Genomic DNA, 18,399 nt, shown 5'->3' on the forward strand with positions numbered 1-18,399 from the left:
TCTGGCCTACCTCAGTAACGCCAACCAAGAGGACCGATTCCATTTAGAAGACGTTTATGAGCGCTCCGTGTTACAAGTTAGCTTCAGACTGGAACTAGCTAAATCTTGTCATGAGTAAGAAAATACGAAAAGCAGTACAAAACAATTAAATGACGTGTGACGTCAGGAAGACAGCAGTAAATTTTGGAGTCAAAGGCCTGGGTCTCTCTGCCTAGCTCTGTCATCAGCTGGGCGCCCTCCAGCAAGCTGCTGCAGAAACAGGCTGTGCTCCAACCTGTAATGAGGTAGACACCTACCTTCTCCCCATTAAATTCCTCCCATGTGGGAGGTCCAGACCAAGTTCAGAGTTCCAGGCGTTGGCCTGGCCCAGCCTGTGCTATGGGGTGTTTGGGAAGTGACAGTGGATGGGAGATTGGTCTCTCTGTCTTTCAAAATAAAAGAGCAAAACAGGACCAAGCAGTGCACAGTAAGAACCATCCTTTACAACCGAGGGGACGGACGGCGCTCCCTCCAGGGGCGGACCGAGCTGCATGTATGCATGCACACAGGACGGAGTTTTTTCACTTTGGGCAATCAGAACAGTTGGCTCTGTTGCCTTCATTTGAAGGTTAAGTGGTTTTTCTCCTCAAATGGTAAAAATAGCATCTTTTGAAGGAAAACAACCCATCTTTTTAACTCGACATACGAACCGTTACTTTCTGTGGTCATGAAAAGGGTGAGTTTGCTGAAGGAGTGACGCCGAGTTTCTTAAAGTGGGAACCTCCACTGCACAGTCATTCTGCGTCTCCCTTTCTCACCTACAGCATCTCCTGTCTGACACCAGCGCGTTCTGGGAGACTTGGCTTTGACTTCGTTTCCAGTGACATACCACTAGGAGGCAAGCCCAGGCACAGGGAGCACTCACGCAGTATTCCACGCTGCCTCCTCGGCAGAGAACTTAGCACCCTGCCAGATCCCACTCCTTACCCCTCTGGTGCTCACTGCTGGATCTGCGTAAGCCATCCGTGTCCAGAGGTGGCTCGTCCAGTCTGAAGGCATGAATAATTCATATTTGTGGCAGTAAGACTTCTAACCCGTTTATGCTTTCAAAGTCTATCATCAAAGTATTCACGTTACTGAGTACTCCAGGTAAGGAGATGTTGCTGCCATCTCCTATCGTGCATATCTGTCAGAGAAGTCTACTTTCTCCAGCCTTCCAAACACTAAGATTTAGAAGAGAATTCACTATGGGTTTTATTATAAGCTGAGGGATATGTTTTAGGAGAATATTTTTTAGAATGAGTTGATAAAGACAACCTAGGAGAAAATCAGAAAACACAACACTGCCCAAAGTGAATCAAATACAAATATAAATTGTGCTAAGCTATGAAATATAAGCAATACATGGCAACTTTATTAGATTTTTGTATTTTACTGGCTGCTTGGACCCAACGAAGGCCTTATTAATGTGTAACTCAAAGACCTGAGAATGTCTTTAGGTGTCACCATATCTAGCACAAAATCCGACTAGCTGGCCTGACACCAGTCAATCTGTCAAAACAGAGAAACTGTTAATGCCACAGCTTCAGCCATGTAACACTTCCATAATTTAATCACATGACAAAGACATGCCGTTTTATGTGAGGGCTTTTTTTTTCTTTTCTTTTTTCTGCTGTACAAGACATTACTCTAAACTTAGTTTACTGGGTCAGGCCTAACTGCTGACAGCCACCAGCAGGTGCCACGTTGCAGCTAAAACCCGGCCTTGTATTTAGAAGGGGAAAGGTAGCAAGGCCCGAGAAGTTAGTTTCTCTGCTGAGCCCCTAGTCCTGCATCTGCACCCACACCCTCTCCTCAATGATCCCCACCACCTGATCACCACCCCTCGGGTGCCCTCTGTTAACGGGTGCAGACGTGGTGTGTTAGATGGGTGACGAATGGATAAACCAACAAAGTGAGGGAAGAAAGCAAACATTCCAAAACCACCTTATTTAATAGAACGTTCTTCATGGCACCTCTTGTTACGTAAACAGAACTCGAGGGGAAGGTCATCCTGACGATGAGACTTGCAGACCTGAGGCTGCTGCTTGACCTCTCCAGCCCTAACAGAAGTTACTAAAATCTGCGGGCCAGGGAGCATACTTGTCTCTTTCCAAATCGGGGCAAGGGGGCCTTCTGGAAGACTGTTTACAACACTGGCTCCTGAAGGCCGCAGCCTCCCCATCGGCCACGCCGACACGAGCAGCTACAGCTGCACACTTTGGAGCCTGCCAGGTCTGGAATCGGATGTCTGAAGAGCGTTTCGGCCCACTTCCACTTCAGGGGGGTCAGTGTTGCCCAGCAGTCCTGCGGGCCGAGGTCCTACCCTTTGATAACAGCGATGGGCCGCAGTTTGATGGCCTTCTTGCTGATGCCAGCATCATGGCAGGTGTTCACCACGTCAGTCACATTCTTGTAGGACTCAGGAGCCTGCAGGGAAGAATCACACGCCGTAAAGGTCTACTGAGAAGGGAGCCTTCAAAGCACTCAACTTCACCCTAATTAAATAAATGCACATCAAAATACTGAGGTAATTTCTGCCTATCAACCCTTGCAGTCATCAAGGGAACTCAACTGAGGTTTCCCATGTCAGTGGCAGGACCCCAACTATTGAAACCTTCACTTGCTGCCTCCAAGGGTGTGCGTTAGCAGGAAGCTGGAAACAGAAGCAGAGTCAGGACCTGAACCCAGGCACTTCCATATAGGATGTGGCCAGCCCAGGCAGCATCCTATGGGTTAGGCCAACACCTGCCCTGCAGTCACATTATACCAGCTGCTCCCTGCTCTTGCATTAACCGCTGCAGTCCCAGCCACGCCCCAGCATCACTTACAGATTTCCAGTAAAACCTGGCTCACTCTGCACTCTCCCCTCTGTAATTCTGAATGGTTTCCTTACTCACTGAGGGGACGCTTTCCGTGCCTTGGCTTCTGCTCCTCCCATCGTGACTCTGCTCACCTTTGCCATTCATTCACTCCCGGGGTCACAGGCCACAGCTTGTGCTTACAGTAACTACACCTCCCCATAACCTCGCTTTACAGCATCCCAGGCTGGTGATCACAGCCCACGTTCTCTACTTACTCCTGTTTACTGCCCATCTGCAATAATCCTCTAAGCTCACAAAGACCTGCAGTCCCTCAGTAACAGCCTCAAAAGTCCTGCTCTCTGTCACTGGGCTGTACCTGTGACCCTGGTTAAAGGTAACTAACTCCATCCCTATCTCATTCCTGCACCTGTACGGCTGAAATACAGCGGAGAGGCCTTGGTGCTGCCTGGAAACCATCCAAAATCTCCCTGGGTCTTTCCTTCTCCCACAGCCACATTCTTGGTGCTGACCCTGCTTCCCACCACATGGAAAACTTAGAAGCAACCAGAATGGTATTCTCACAAGCTGTCTCACCATATCCTCCCTCTCTGCGTCCAAACCTGTCTTCACTGATTAACGATTATCTGTGTGTCCAGCAAAGATCAGCGCCCTCCACTTGCACACCATCTCCATCTCCTCTCATCCACCCAAGGACACTCTGGCAGTTACTTCCGCCCAGTTTTGCATCATCGATTTCTCTTCTAGATTTTTTTCATCAGCAAACACCAGTCCGATCACATCTCTCTTCTGCCCGAAATCCTTAGTGTCTTTCCATTTCACCCAGAGTAAAAACAAAAGCCCTTTTGTGAATAAAAAATGATGAGCCAGTGTGGTGCACCCTCCCTGACTTCATCTCTTCTTGCTGCTCTTTTTTTGAAAAAATATTTTAGAAATTTTATCTGAGGGGCCAGCACTGTGGTGTAGTGGGTAAAGCTGCCGCCTGCAGTGCCAGTAACCCATATGGATGCTGGTTTGAGTCCCGGCTGCTCCCCTTCTGATCCACCTCTCTGCTCTGGCCTGGGAAGGCAGTAGACGACAGCCCAAGATCTTGGGCCCCTGCACAGACCCGGAGGAAGTTCCTGGCTCTGGATCAGCCCAGCTCTGGCCACTGCAGCCATCTGGTGAATGAACCATCAGATGGAAGACCCCTCTCTCTCTCTGCCTCTGTTACTCTATCTTTCAAATAAAATCAGAGAGACAGAGAGATCATTCAACTGCTGGTTCAGTCCCCAAGTGCCAGCAACAACCAGGGCTGGGCCTGGCTGAAGCCAGGAGCCCAGAACTCAACACAGGTCTCCAACTTGGGCAGCAGGGGCCCACGTACTTGAATTAACACCTGTTGCCTCCAGAGTGTACACTACTAGGAAGCTGAAATCAGAAGCAGTGGAGCCTGTACTTGAACTCACGCTCTCTAAAATGCGCTGTGGGAATCCCGAGCAGTGTCTTAAAGTGCTGAGCCCACACTTGCGCCTCTTCCTTGCTCTTGCCACAGTCTCCTTGCTGTTTCTAACACTCTGAGCCTGGAAAGCTTACCTCCAAGTACCCAAAACCCTTTCTCTGACTTCCTCTAGGTCTTTATTTAAGTGCAATCTCACAAAAGCCTTCCCTGACCAGCTAGTTAAAACTGTACCCCTCCCTACCTTCCTTTATCACCCGTCCCTTTTTTTTTTTCACATCACAGCCATACCTACAAGGTCATTGACACACATTTCATACTATTACTTGGTAAGTTCCATACAGAAGAGATTCACACTAGTTTTGTTCACTGCAGTATCCCTAGCAGCTAGAATAGACATTTAGTAAGTATAAGCTGAATGAAAAATGAAAAAAATCTTGTGCTACAAATAAAAAAACCCTCAAAACCCCAAATCCCAAACGTTAACAGTGGTTATCTGTCTAGGAAAACTACAGATGTTGGGGCCAGCACTGTGGAGTGGTAGGTTAAGCCTCTGCCTGTGGAACTGGTATCCCATGAGTCCTGGCTGCTCTGCTTTTGATCCAGCTCCCTGCTAATGGGCTGGGAAAGCAGCAGCAGATGGCCCAAATGCACGGGCCCCTGTACCCACGTGGGAGACCTGGAAGAAGCTCCTGGGGTCAGACTGGCCCAGCTCTGGCCATTGTGGCAATTTGGGAAGTGAACTAGTGGGCCAATGTTCTGCTGCTTTCCCAAGTGCATTAGCAAGGAGCTGGATCAGAAGTGGAGCAGCAGGGACTGGAATGGGCACCCATACTGGATGCTGGTATTGCAGGCAGTAGCTTAACCTGCTCCGACACAACACCGGAACCCCCAGCTTCCTATTAATGCACACCTTGAGGGACAGCAGTTGATGGCCTAAGTACTTGGGTCCCTGAGACCCACATGACTGAGTTCCTGGCTCCTGGCTTCCGCCTGGCCCAGTCTCAGCTGTTGCAGGCATTTGGGGAGTGAACCAGCAGATGGCAGGTCTCTGTCTCTGCCACTCAAATAATGAACAGAAACAAAAACCAAAACCCCTAACAGGTCCTGTTTGTGAATCCTTATCATCGTGTACTGGTATAAACCATGCATGGATTTATGCTGAATATGTCCCAAATTCCACTTACCTCTTCCATAACCAGTTTGGGCGAGGCAACACGGATTGCGATCCCCATATCTGCCAGTTTGTCTAAGACATCCTGGAAATCTAGATTACGCCGAGATTTTGCTCGGGACAATGCACGGCCCTAGAACAGAAAGGAAGGCACATCACTTTTGAAATTGAGCTAAATTTTACGTTTGACTCCAGCAAGTATTTAAACCCTTGGTATTATATGCCTTTTCCTTATTTTTTTAAAACTAAGAAAGTATTTGAAAAATAACCTTCCTGTTTTAATATCTTTTGTTATAAACTTCATTATACATATCCTTTTGGAAAAAATTTCCAGCTACATGAAGTGTATTTCTGTGTTCCTAATCACTGTTAATTGTTAAATATAAATATGTGGATTTTTAATTGCAAACCATATGGCATCACAAAGCCCTTAAGTTCTTTGTGATTTAAAATGGTTTCTTGACTTCAGCACTAGTGACCACGTGAACCAGAAAACTCTGCTGGGGCCACCCTGTGCTTGATAGCATGGACAGTTCCTCCCCAAAGCATTACGAGCAGAAACACCCCCAGACAATGCCAATATCCCTCTGAGGGTACTGGCCTCAGCCTACTTAAGGATCATTGGGTTAAAATTAGGAGTTGAGAGGCAGCTAGAAATGAGGAATAGTCAAGAGGAAATTATTTGTGAAGATCTGTCCCCTTTGAGGTTCCAGTTTCTATTTCCCATTTCAACACTGCCTAAGCATCTGATGGCTCAGAATAGGGACTGGCAACCTGTAGTTTGTGTATCAAATCTGGCCAATTTTTTATTTTTTGGAAAGAAAGTTTTATTGGAACAAAGCGATTCCCAGTCACATGGTACTTATTGCCGCTTCTGCACTGAAATGCACAGTAAACAGCTGGTGCAGAGACCACATGGCCCAGAAGGTCCACACTATTTACTGTCTGGCTCTTTATGCAAAAAGCTTAGTGACTCCTGGCTTAGAAGCAGCCATGTGTAGTACAGACCACACATGGGTTCTGGTTTGCAAATCAGGGCCATCATCTAAATCTTGAGTGGACGCATCCAATAGGAAGCAGCAAATGAAGCAAACAAACAGGGCCAGTGAACTGCTGAGATCAGCTGTGGTGCCTATCTGCATCAGTTAAAGTTATATCACTTATAAATCTGTGAGAGTCAGCTCAGCTAGTGAGATACTTTCCTGGTCTGGATTTTCTGGACTGGCAGTGATGAGGAACAGTCCCCCAGCCCCATCATGGCCTCACTGAGGTGGATACTGGTGACCTTGGTTCACAAAACAGCATCAATTACGGGGAATCATTTCAAGTAGAAGACATGCAGAGTCAAACCTCGACTTTGTTAACACTTAATTGGGTGCATTTACCCATCAAAATGCAAACAATAGCTACACTGAAGACAGCATTCCTAAGGAGGCTTCCATTTTCCTCACCGCTCCATGACAGGTTGTTCCAAAGGTCTCAGTCATGCCCTGTTCAGTGCCAGTAAGGACGTAACTGCAGGTTCCCATGGTGCCACCAATGAGCACTGGTTGTCCAGTGAGCTGAGAATGCACACAAATCAAACATGTTAAAATTCAGAATGTTACCAGCTTTTTTTTTTTTTAAAGATTTATTTATCTGAAAGGCAGAATAACACAGAGAGATAAAAAGATCTTTTCATCTACAGGTTCATTCCCTGAATTCCCCAAGTGGCTGCAACAGCTAGGGCTGGGCCAGGCTGAAGCCAGGAACTCCACCTTGGTCTCCCACACAGGTGGCAGGGGCCCAAGCACTTGGGCCATCTTCTGCTGCCTTCCCAGGTGCATCAGTAGGGAACTGGATGGGAAAGCATTACTGCTGGGACTCAAACCAGCTTTCCCATATGGGATGCTGGAGTTGCAAATGCAGCTTAACCTGCTGTACCACCAATGCTGCCCTACTGTAAGCTTTTACGCTTGACATTTACATTTAAGTCATTGAACTCTAGAAGACATCACTTTGATTCTTTCATACTTTGGGGGTGGGGGATAAGGAACGGAGTAAACATGTGAGGACCAGGAAAGACAGAGAGAAGACAGCGAATGTGGAAGCAAAGCAAACCCCCAAGCCTAGGAAGCGTTGCCAGAACATCCAGGGTGAGGCACCTGCCCCCTCTGGCTCTGGTTTCCTCATCTACGAGACGACAGTGCAGGCTAATGGTCCCCCTAACTCCTGCAGCAGACGCCGTAAAGATACGAGTGAACCTATTTTCCCCTAACTAAGTCCCTAACTCATCACATGGAGTAAAATACACTCCAGGGAGCACTTTTCCCACGGCACCCTGCGCCACTGCCAGCACAAACAATGGGGCGCAGAGTCACTGCTCTTTAGAAGACCGGGACTCACTGTCCTCGCGCGTGATGCATTTCATGTTTTCCACAACTGCTGCCTTCCTGCTAAAATGCATCCACACTGGGAACTGTTTAAGATCCCACTGCTTAAAACCACAAAGGCAGGCTGCGCACCTGGTAATCAACCGCGATGAGGGGATGGTGAGGAGGGAAAGCCCGGGTGGATCCCTTCCTGTGCACCAGCAGCGTCCGCTCCTTCCCGTCCACCACGTGCTGCTCGACCTTGGCGATGTTGTGAGAGACATCATAGATCACGTGCAGGTCCAAGTCATCAGGGGTTGTGTTGAAGACCTTGGCAAAAGCCTACGAGAAAAAGCTCAAGTTAGCAGCCAGAATCAGCTCTTTAGGACGTACCTTACTCATTGCTGTTAGGCTGTTCCTGAGGGCAGAGAGGCATCTAAGAGTCAGACACGTCAGTATTACTAATCTTCACGTAAAGGCAAACACTGCCTTTCAGAACACAGCAATGCCACTCCACAGCTGCCGACTTTGGTTGAAAAGCTGCCTGCCTCATGATAAGAGCTTCTGGTGATCACTGACGTCATAACTAAGAGTGTCAACTGTTAAATCAACAACGGGAGTTACTGTGCACTTATCCCCCATGTAGGATCTCTGTCCTTAATGTGTTGTACTATGAGAATTAACAGTAAAACTAGTCTTCAAACAGTACTTTGTGTCTCTGTGTGAGTGCAATCTTTGAAATCTTTACTTAGTATATACTATGTTAATCTTCTGTATATAAAGATAATTAAAAATGAATCTTAATGAAGAATAGGATGGGAGAAGGAATAGGAGATGGGATAGTTTGCAGGTGGGAGGGTGGTTATGGGGGGAAAAAAACCGCTATAATCCAAAGTTGTACTTTCGCAATTTATATTAAATAAAAGTTTTAAAAACAAACAGACAAAAACAAACAAACAAAAAAAAACAAAGCAAAGCTGCCTGGCAACTCTTGACCCCATCCTTTGAAATGGTTTCTCCCTCAACCTTCTGAATCTCCATAAATGGCTTTCCATCCTCTCTGTGCTATGGCACATCTAGGAGTAATCTTGCTTTCTCTTCTCATTTCCTGAGCCTGATATGCTGCTGATTAAGACACAAGATCTTAGACACACCTCCAATATTTTGAGTACTTACGTAAATTTCCAAAACCAAACCCACAGGCTTTGTCAACATTGTATTTGAAGGCATTTAACTTGGGGGCCGGCGCCATGGTGCAGTGGGTTAATCCTCCGCCTGTGGTGCCAGCATCCCATATGGGTACCGGTTCTGTCCTGTTTGCTCCTCTTCCAGTCCAGCTCTCTGCTGTGGCCTGGGAAAGCAGTGGAGGATGGCCCAGGTGCTTGGGCCCCTGCACCTGCATGGGAGACCAGGAGGAAGCTCCTGGCTCCTGATCGGCGCAGCTCTGGCCACTGCAGCCATTGGGGAGTGAACCAATGGAAGGAAGACCTTTCTCTCTGTTTCTCCCTCTCACTGTCTGTAACTCTACCTCTCAAATAAATAATAAAATCTTAAAAAAAAAAAAAAAGCATTTAACTTGGAATAACGTGGAGAGAGCAGCTCTGAGCCCACCTGGCGGGTTAAGAAAGTCATGGAAGAGCGGTTGACCCAGGCATAGTTCCCAGCCGCTGCCATTCCCTTCAGGTAGTCCTGACCTTCCACGGAAGCGATTCGTGCACAAGCCAGCTGACGGTCATTTACGATGATCTTGTCTCTCTTCATGGCTTTTTCCATAGCCACCAGTGCATCTAGGACGAGAGTAAGCCCAGATCAGTTAGGTTTCCCTTACAAAATTCAGATTTACTGAAGGCAGACTACATTCAAACTCATTCTACCAAAAAACAGGTGCAATACAACATCCCCTTTAATGTGGTTTAGAGCTTATCAATTTGTTCAGGGTTTACTGAGTCTTCTGTCAGTGTGATTAATACCACCTTTGTGGGATACAAAGTAAACACGCGCCCTCTAGGGACTTGTACGAGGAATCAGATGTGCATACAAGTAGAAATGCTCAGTTACTCCTTTCCCAACAGGTGAATGAAAGCCAACAAGTCGCGGCTGGTGCTCTGGCACAGCGGGTAAAGCTGCCACCTGTAGTGCCGGCATCCTATATGAACGCTGGTTCGCAACCCAGCTCTCTGTTATGGCCTGAGAAAGCAGAAGATGAGCCAGGTCTTTGGGGTTCTGCACCCACATGGGAGATCTAGAAAAAGCTCCTGGTTCCTGGCTGGGGAGTGAACCAGCAGATGGAAGACCTCTCTCTCTCTGCCACTGATTCTCTGTAACTCTGATTTTCCAATAAATAGATAAATATATACATAAATCTTTAAAAAGAAAATGAAAGAATGCTAACAGGTGTTAGACATTTTAGTACCATCACAACTTTAAATGTCTTAATATAAAAGAGCTAGACACGGCCGCCACCGCGGCTCACTTGGCTAATCTTCCGCCTGTGGCGCCGGCACACCGGGTTCTAGTCCCGGTCAGGGTGCCAGATTCTGTCCCGGTTGCCCCTCTTCCAGTCCAGCTCTCTGCTGTGGCCCGGGAGTGCAGTAGAGGATGGCCCAAGTGCTTGGGCCTTGCACCTGCATGGGAGACCAGGAGGAAGCACTTGGCTCCTGGCTTCAGATTGGGGAAGCACACCAGCCGTGATGGTCATTGGGGGGTGAACTAACGGAAGGAAGACCTTTCTCTCTGTCTCTCTCTCTCACTGTCTAACTGCCTGTCAAAAACAAAACAAAACAAAGAGCTAGACACAGTTACTAGATCTGCAGGAAAATAAAATCTCTGACAAAGTGCCGACAAGCATCTACAGAACTTCCTTGAATACCAATCAAGGCTTCATACTTTCCTACATTAAGTAAAGATCAGGATGGTGCACATTCATAAATTCTCACAGGCTCAAACTACAGAGGCTGAGCTATAACCCGAGACTTAGAATGTTAAGTTCCATGTGTCTATACACATTCTTACATATCCATAAATCCTTTTGCACAGCCGGTAAGTTAGCTACGTGACATATCCACTATTTTATTGCTTTTGTTCATGTTCTGTCACCAAGGTCCTGAGTGTGAGATTATCCAAACTGCACGGTCCACTCAAATGTTACATATCTACGAGGCCATCTCTGATATCTTTCCTGAGCATGTTTTTTGTCTTTTACATTGTTTTTTTTTTTTTTTTTTTTTTTACAAATTTACTGCCTTCTGTCTTTACTTTTTCTTTTAAATGACTACGACTTCTCCTTCATGAGACAATCTGAGAGCAGAGTACCTGCTTGCTTTCTCGCAGAATCCCCCTCAGTACCATCTTACACAGCGGGTCTCTAACACACGTGTTGAATGTTGACTCCGTGACCTTCCCAGGCTATTTCCCCCACTCTTTCTTGGCCACATAGTTAACAGCAAACATGATGGTAACTGAAGCTAACACTGACTACTTAGTGCCAAGCACTGATTTAAGCTCTTTGTATAATTTTTTCTTTTAACCTCCTGTGACAATACCATATGAAATAATTATGACACATTTTTTTTTTCAGATGAGAAAGTTAACTTGGTTGGTGAAGTTAATCTGTTCCAAGGTCACAGGAGAAGCAGTATAAAAACTCATGTAGTACAGTTCTAGAGCCTTCTCTCCTAAACCTCTATGCAGTTCTTCCTAGAATGGACATTTCAGCCCCATCAGACTGTACCTGTGGCTACCTGGTGGCCCAGGCCTCTGCTCCCACTGTGGATCATCACGCACACCTGTCCCTTATGGTCGATGCCCATTTTCTTGGCCGCATATTCATTGAAGATCTCATCTACAACCTGGATTTCTGCATAGTGGTTGCCTGCTCCCAGGGTCCCCAACTGCAAACGGAAGAATGACAAAGTTTCCTCTGTTGTTTTTTAAAAACCATTTATAAGCAATTAAGTAAAAAAATAAACCAAGAAGAAAATAACAATACAAATAGTGTTTTATGTAACCAAAAATTCCTAAACCTTAGAAATAATTCATTTAAGGACTGGTGCTGTGGCATCAAAGATAAAGCCAATACCAACAGTGCTGACATATCATATGAACAACGGTTTCAGACCCAGCTGCTCCACTTCTGATCCAACTCTCTGCTACGGCCTGGAAAGATGGCCTAAGTGCTTGGGCCCCTGCAACCACATGGGAGACCTGAAAGAAGTTCCTGGCTTCTGGCTTCAGACTGGCCCAGCTTCAGCCACTGCAGCCATTTGGGGAGTGAACCAGTGGATGCAAGATCTCTTTCTCTGCCTGTTTGTAACTCTGCCTTTCAAATAGATAAATAAATCTTTTTATTATGTAGTTTTTAAAGATTTATTTATTTTAAAGGTAGAGAAAGACAGAGAGAGAGGTTTTCTATCTGCTGGTTCACTCCCCAGATGGCTGCAACAGTCAGAACTGTGCTGAATCACAGCCAGGAGCCTGGAGCTTCTTCTGTTCGCCCACGTGGGTGCAGGGGCCCACGGACTTGGGCCATCCTCCACTGCTTTCCCAGGCCATAGCAGAGAGCTGGATCGGAAGTGGAGCAGCTGGGACTTGAACTGGCGCCTATATGGGATGCTGGCACTGCAGGCGGTGGCTGTATCCACTATGCCACAGTGCCAGCCTCAATAAATAAATCTTAAAAAAAAAAATTCAAACACCTATACTCGCTATATAACAAAAATAGGGTAGATAAGCTCATTATATGCTTGATGCACACACACATAGGATTCACAATTCAAAAAACCTCAAGCCATTAAATGGCTTATTGGGCATTTTAAATAAGAACAAAAGGGTCAAATTTTGGGATGAACACTGGTCAATGCTGATTCTTAGACAAAGTCCAATTTCCAATGATTTCCAAAACATCTATGAGTATGAATATCCACATAACTGAAAGAATGCATCCCATAACTGGAGCCACAGGTGATTTGCAGGGTCATAGAACAGAAGTACTAAAGAGAGGCTGACAGGTTTTAACAATCCCAAGTTTTAATGTGAAAACTATAGTCTTGGCCAAGGACACAGTGAATCAGTGGCAAAGCCATCACAATTGGCTACAAATTTCAAACACTGGTATATTCTCATCTAATGGACACCATGAACCGACAGGGTATCTCTTTCCATGTTTGATGCCAGAAAACTTTCAGACAAATCTACAGATGGTGAAAGCATGTACACATGTGATTCTGGCATGCACTGTAAGCCTTATAACTGTACCCCATTTTTATCCTACCTCTACTTCAAATCTTGTCTTATTTTATGAACATCTGCAAGCTCCTGATGGCTTTTTAGAGTAAAATGAAGTATAAACAATTTTGGGTTGTTTTCAATATACTATTTGAAAAAAACCTGAAGACTGTCTGCTCAATAGAAGATACAGAATTCTACAAAAGCAAAAATTAGGAAAAACACAACACCCTGCCCCTCTGACCCGAGTGTTACCTGAGGAAGGCCTCTTTTTTTGGCTCGTGGAGACACCTTATTGGGGTCGGCTTGCAGCATCCTTCCGTACTCCTCACAGTGCTCCTTGTCTTCGGCCCAGGCATAGCCTTCTCTTAGAGACCAGTCCACACCCATCTCCAAGGCCTCCTCCAAGTCTCTGGGTAAGTAACAACAAGCGTAGTCATTTCACAGCAAACATGAAAACCCAAGAAAGATTGCATCTCAGGGGGCAGTGGAACACACAACATTCAGTATTCCCTATGCACCAGGCCTTCTGCTAGACACAAAATTCATGCTCTTAGCAACTTCAGATTTTTCAGGAAAGCAGTCACACAGATAATTACAACAGGGAATGGTAAACACGGTATGAGAAATGACAGTTCTACTTGACATTTGCACTCCTTGTACTTTTCAAATCTTTTCTGTATTAGATTTGCCTCTCCAATCCTGATTTCTATGAATTAGGCAGCCAAAGAAAATTTACAATCTTAATCGACTAGCACTATCTACCACTGATTTTTTTTTTTTTTTTTTTTTTTTTTGGACAGGCAGAATGGACAATGAGAGAGAGAGACAGAGAGAAAGGTCTTTCTTCTCTGTTGGTTCACCCCCCAATGGCTGCTGCGGCCAGTGCACTGTGCTGATCCAAAGCCAGGAGCCAGGTGCTTCTCCTGGTCTCCCATGGGGTGCAGGGCCCAAGCACTTGGGCCATCCTCCACTGCATTCCCGGGCCACAGCAGAGAGCTGGACTGGAAGAGGAGCAACTGGGACTAGAACCCAGTGTGCCAGTGCTGCAGGCAGAGGATTAGCCTATTGAGCTGCAGCGCCGGCCCCTACCACTGATTTTATTAGCTGCACACCTTCATAATAATTTGTGAAGAATTTCCATCAAATAACGGTGTCTCAATTTTCTCAGCTGACACAGGATAAACTTTAAGGTCTGTTCCCGCCTTCACAAAAGCACCATGTGGCTTTTCTGCATCTGCATGTTAAATCTGAGTGAGCAAACCTTTCCCTCAGAGGGAAAACATTTTGGTTTTCATCCAACATCCAGTCTTTTTCTAAACTACCACCTGGAAAAACTAGTTTTCATTTCCATTCTCCACTAATTTCAAACATTGCTAGAACAACCTCACTATTCAAGTCCATGCAGAGGCTTAGGCCACCAAGTAGCCAGTGTTGTGCGGGCTGAGCTGTTGTCTGCAATGCTGGCATCCCACAAGAGCCTGTAGGAGTGCCGGCTGCTCCACTTCCAACCCAATTCCCTGCTAATGTGCCTGGGAGAGCAGTGGAAGAGGGCCCAAGTATCTAGGCTCCTGTCACCCATGGGGCAGACCCAGATGGAATTCCTGGCTTGTGGCTTTGACCTGGCCTAGCCTTGGCTGTTGTGGTCATTTAGGGGAGTGAACCAGTAGACAGAGGATCTGTCTCTCCTTCACTCTCTGTCTCTCTGCCTTTTAAACCTATAAATAAATAAGTTTTTCTTTTCTTTTCTTTTTTTGGAAAAAAGGAGAATTCAGCCTTTAAAAGTCAAAGGATTTTGGTTTGAATTCTGACCTCACTTACCCAGCTCATTTACTATCTAAGCTCAGTTCCCCCTTTCTCGCAGATCAGGGATAACAGCAGGGTTACTGTCTAGACGAATGTGACGCACGGTGTCTTACACACGCTCTCAACAAGCACCAGTGGAATACCATTCTGTTTCCAACACTGCTCTGTGTCAAACACTGTAATAATGAGCATCAGTTGTCTAACATTTCTAACAATGGGCTGGGCCTCACACTTAAAAAAAAAAAATCAATTCATTACTACATTCTGAAAAGTGACCCCCATCTCCAAGTGCCCTACACTGGAAATGAGACTGAGGGTCACGTGGTTTTTCTCTCGCGCGCTCTATTCACTTGTGTTCTTACTTGGCATTCATTGGAATGACACCTTTTGATCCCACCCCAACGGGAATGTGGTCAAACATGGCTTGTGCAAGCTGCTCCTTCACAGGCTGGACATCACTTTCATCTAAATTGGTTCTCAGCAAGCGGACACCACAGTTGATGTCAAATCCGACACCACCTGCAAAATACAGAGAAGTTAAATGTTAGCAAAATCAGGTAACTAGGCATTGTTACCTTCACTTTCTCTCCACTAACATAGGGTTAAAAAGTTATTTAAATATACTGTTTCAGGGCCGGCCTTATGGTGTAGCAGGTAAAGCCACTGCCTGCAGTGCTGGCATCCCATATGGGCGCCAGTTCAAGTCCTAGCTGCTCCGATCCAGCTCTCTGCTGTGGCCTGGGAAAGCAGTGGAAGATGGTCCAAGTCCTTGGGACCCTGTGCCCATGTGGGAAACCCAGAAGAAGCTCCTGGCTCCTGACTGACACAGCTCTGGCCATTGTGGCCATCTGGGGAATGAACCAGGGGATGGAAGACCTCTCTCTCTCTCTTTCTCTGCTTCTGCCTCTTTTTCTCCCCTTCAAATAAATATATAAATCTACTATTTCAGGAGCTCAGCAATGGGCATTGGACACAGTGGTTAAAGACACTGTTTGCAGTGCCTGTCTCCCATATTGGAGTGTGTCGGTTCAAGTCCCAGCTCCACTTGATTCTGCTGATGTGCACTCTGGGAGGATGTGCACAGCAGTGAAGGCCCAAGTACTTAGGTCCCTGCTGCTCACTTAGGAGACCCAGATGGAGCTCCTGTCTCCTGGCTTTGGCCTAGCCCAACCCCGGCTATTGTAGGCACCTGGTGAGTGAACCAGTGGATGAAAGATCCCTCTTTCAAAACAAATGTTTCAAAGTAGCCAACAAAGTGGTTTGGTGCTGGTTAGTTCTGCTAACACCAAAATAATCCAAAGTAGACACATATTAAAGGTACTTCATGGGGCACACGTTTGGCACCACGATTAAGTCAAGCTGCTCTCCACTGCAGCTTCCTGCCAATGAACACCCAGGGAGCAGCAGGTGACAGCTCAAGTCGCTGGGCTCCTGTCACCCACCTGGAAGGCCCCGTTCCTGGCTCCTGGCCCAGCCCTGGCTACTGTGAGCACTTGGGGAATAAAGGAATAAACTAGTGAATGAGAGATGTCTCTCTCCGCCATTAAAAAAAAAGGTACTCATGGGTCAGGAAGGCAGTAATGATCCATAAGTAACATTTAATGAAGGTAAAAATAGAAATAATGTATCTTTTTCTTAATCAGTTGCCACGGGTTGCTGATTCTATTAGTTCTTTCAAATAATCAATTTCTGGCTTTGCCAGTATCTCTTTACATTCTTATGTTTTGTTTTTTGACAGGTGAAGAGAGAGAGAGAGAGAGAGAGAGAGCGAGCAATCTCCCATCTGCTGATTCACTCCTGGATCTGAATCAGGCAGAAGCTGGGAGCCAGGAACTCCATCTGGGTTCTCTTCTCCCACATGGGTGGCAGGGACCCAACCACTTTAGCCAATACCCGCTGCCTCCCAGTGTGTACATTAACAAGAAGCTGGAAATGGGAGCTGGGCCAGGATTCAAACCCAAGCAGGAGCTATGGGCTCCCAAGACGGTGGCTTACACACTGTGCCAAAGGCCTGTCCCACTCTTTTTAACTTTTATAAATTGATTTCTGTAAGGCTGAATAATATTTCATTGTTTGTGTACACCTCCTTTTCTTTATCCATTCTTATGTCAACTGGTACTCAGGCTGTTTCTGTATTTTTGCTATTGTGAATTCTCTTCATGGCAGTAATTTCTGCCGCTATGGAGATACTTGTATACCAGCAAGTGGGACTGCAGGATGTTCATCTGGGCATTCCAGAAGGGCAGTTCAGCTTCTAATAAAATGAAATTGAAACCCAGGTGTATCTTGCTACATAAAGCATTTTAAAATTAATGCAATTTTTCATAATACATTATTTTCCATATCATATGCAGTTATTCTGCACCAAATTAAATTCATTTTTCGTTGTTTCTCTATGTGCTTTCTTTTTTTTTTTTTTTTTTTTGACAGGCAGAGTGGACAGTGAGAGAGAGAGACAGAGAGAAAGGTCTTCCTTTGCCGTTGGTTCACCCTCCAATGGCCGCCGCTGCAGCCGGCGCACCGCGCTGATCCGATGGCAGGAGCCAGGAGCCAGGTGCTTTTCCTGGTCTCCCATGGGGTGCAGGGCCCAAGCACCTGGGCCATCCTCCACTGCACTCCCTGGCCATAGCAGAGAGCTGGCCTGGAAGAGGGGCAACCGGGACAGAATCCGGTGCCCTGACCGGGACTAGAACCCGGTGTGCCGGCACCGCAAGGTGGAGGATTAGCCTATTGAGCCACGGCGCCGGCTTCTCTATGTGCTTTCTAAAGTATCCTGTACTTTCACTTCTCTGGGGCGCCTCCATATTGTTTCCCCTAACAGTAACACAACTCACACTCCTGCCAAGAGTGTTCAAAGGCTCCCTTTTCTCAACACTCTCCATGTGCAGACCTAAGTATGTTTAACACTGAAATTAGAGGTGAGCATTTGGCCTAGAAGTTAAGCTGCCAGTTGGAATGCCCTCACCCCATATCAGGCCTAGGTTCAAGTCCTGCTGGGCTCTCGATTCCAGTTTCCTGCCGATGTGCACAAGGGACGCAGCAGGAGGTGCCTCAAGTAGTTGAGTTTGTGGCTCCTGACTCAGCCAGGCCCAGTTCTGGCTGCTGTGGGTATCTGAGGAATGAACCAGCAGATAGGTGCTTTCTCCATCTCTCAAATAAGAAAAAAATTAATAAGGAAAACTATTTTCTAATTTGTCATGATTTTATTGGACTCATGAGTCTTTTAAAAGATACTATTTAATTTCCAAATATGCAGACATTTTTTAAAATAAAAATTTTAAATTAAAAAAAAAAAGCTTTTGTTTATTTGAAAAGTAGAGAGGTAGGGGTTTAGGGAGAGAGCAAGGGAGATATCTTCCATCTGGTGGTTCACTGCCCAAATGCCTTTAACAGCCAGGGCCGGGCCAGGCTGAAGCTAGGAACCAAGAACTCAGGTCCAGGCCTCCCACAGGGTGGCAGGGACACAAGTACTTGAGCCATCATTTACCGCTATGCTTGATCTTAGCCAGAGGCTGAGAAGCGATAATCTACTGCTTCCTAGGGCGTACATTAGCAGGAAGCTGAAAG

The 18,399-nt window shown here is 46.2% G+C and overlaps 1 protein-coding gene across 3 annotated transcripts in view; it reads right to left on the reverse strand.

The window, feature by feature from the left end:
- Positions 1-1,953: 1,953 nt before the first annotated feature.
- Positions 1,954-18,399, reverse strand: part of RTCB (RNA 2',3'-cyclic phosphate and 5'-OH ligase) — a 29,049-nt gene continuing 12,603 nt past the window's right edge. For all 3 annotated transcript variants that reach the window (XM_002711419.5, XM_070052808.1, XM_070052810.1), the window contains 8 exons: positions 15,195-15,351; positions 13,282-13,438; positions 11,534-11,693; positions 9,415-9,590; positions 7,957-8,145; positions 6,904-7,014; positions 5,466-5,585; positions 1,954-2,448 (listed from right to left, as the gene is read on the reverse strand). In XM_002711419.5, the coding sequence (XP_002711465.2) occupies positions 2,341-2,448; positions 5,466-5,585; positions 6,904-7,014; positions 7,957-8,145; positions 9,415-9,590; positions 11,534-11,693; positions 13,282-13,438; positions 15,195-15,351 (1,178 nt within the window). In that variant the 3' untranslated portion in view covers positions 1,954-2,340. The remainder of the gene's footprint in view (positions 2,449-5,465; positions 5,586-6,903; positions 7,015-7,956; positions 8,146-9,414; positions 9,591-11,533; positions 11,694-13,281; positions 13,439-15,194; positions 15,352-18,399) is intronic.

The sequence above is a fragment of the Oryctolagus cuniculus genome, chromosome 11, assembly GCF_964237555.1.
Source record: "Oryctolagus cuniculus chromosome 11, mOryCun1.1, whole genome shotgun sequence".
NCBI lineage: Eukaryota > Metazoa > Chordata > Mammalia > Lagomorpha > Leporidae > Oryctolagus > Oryctolagus cuniculus.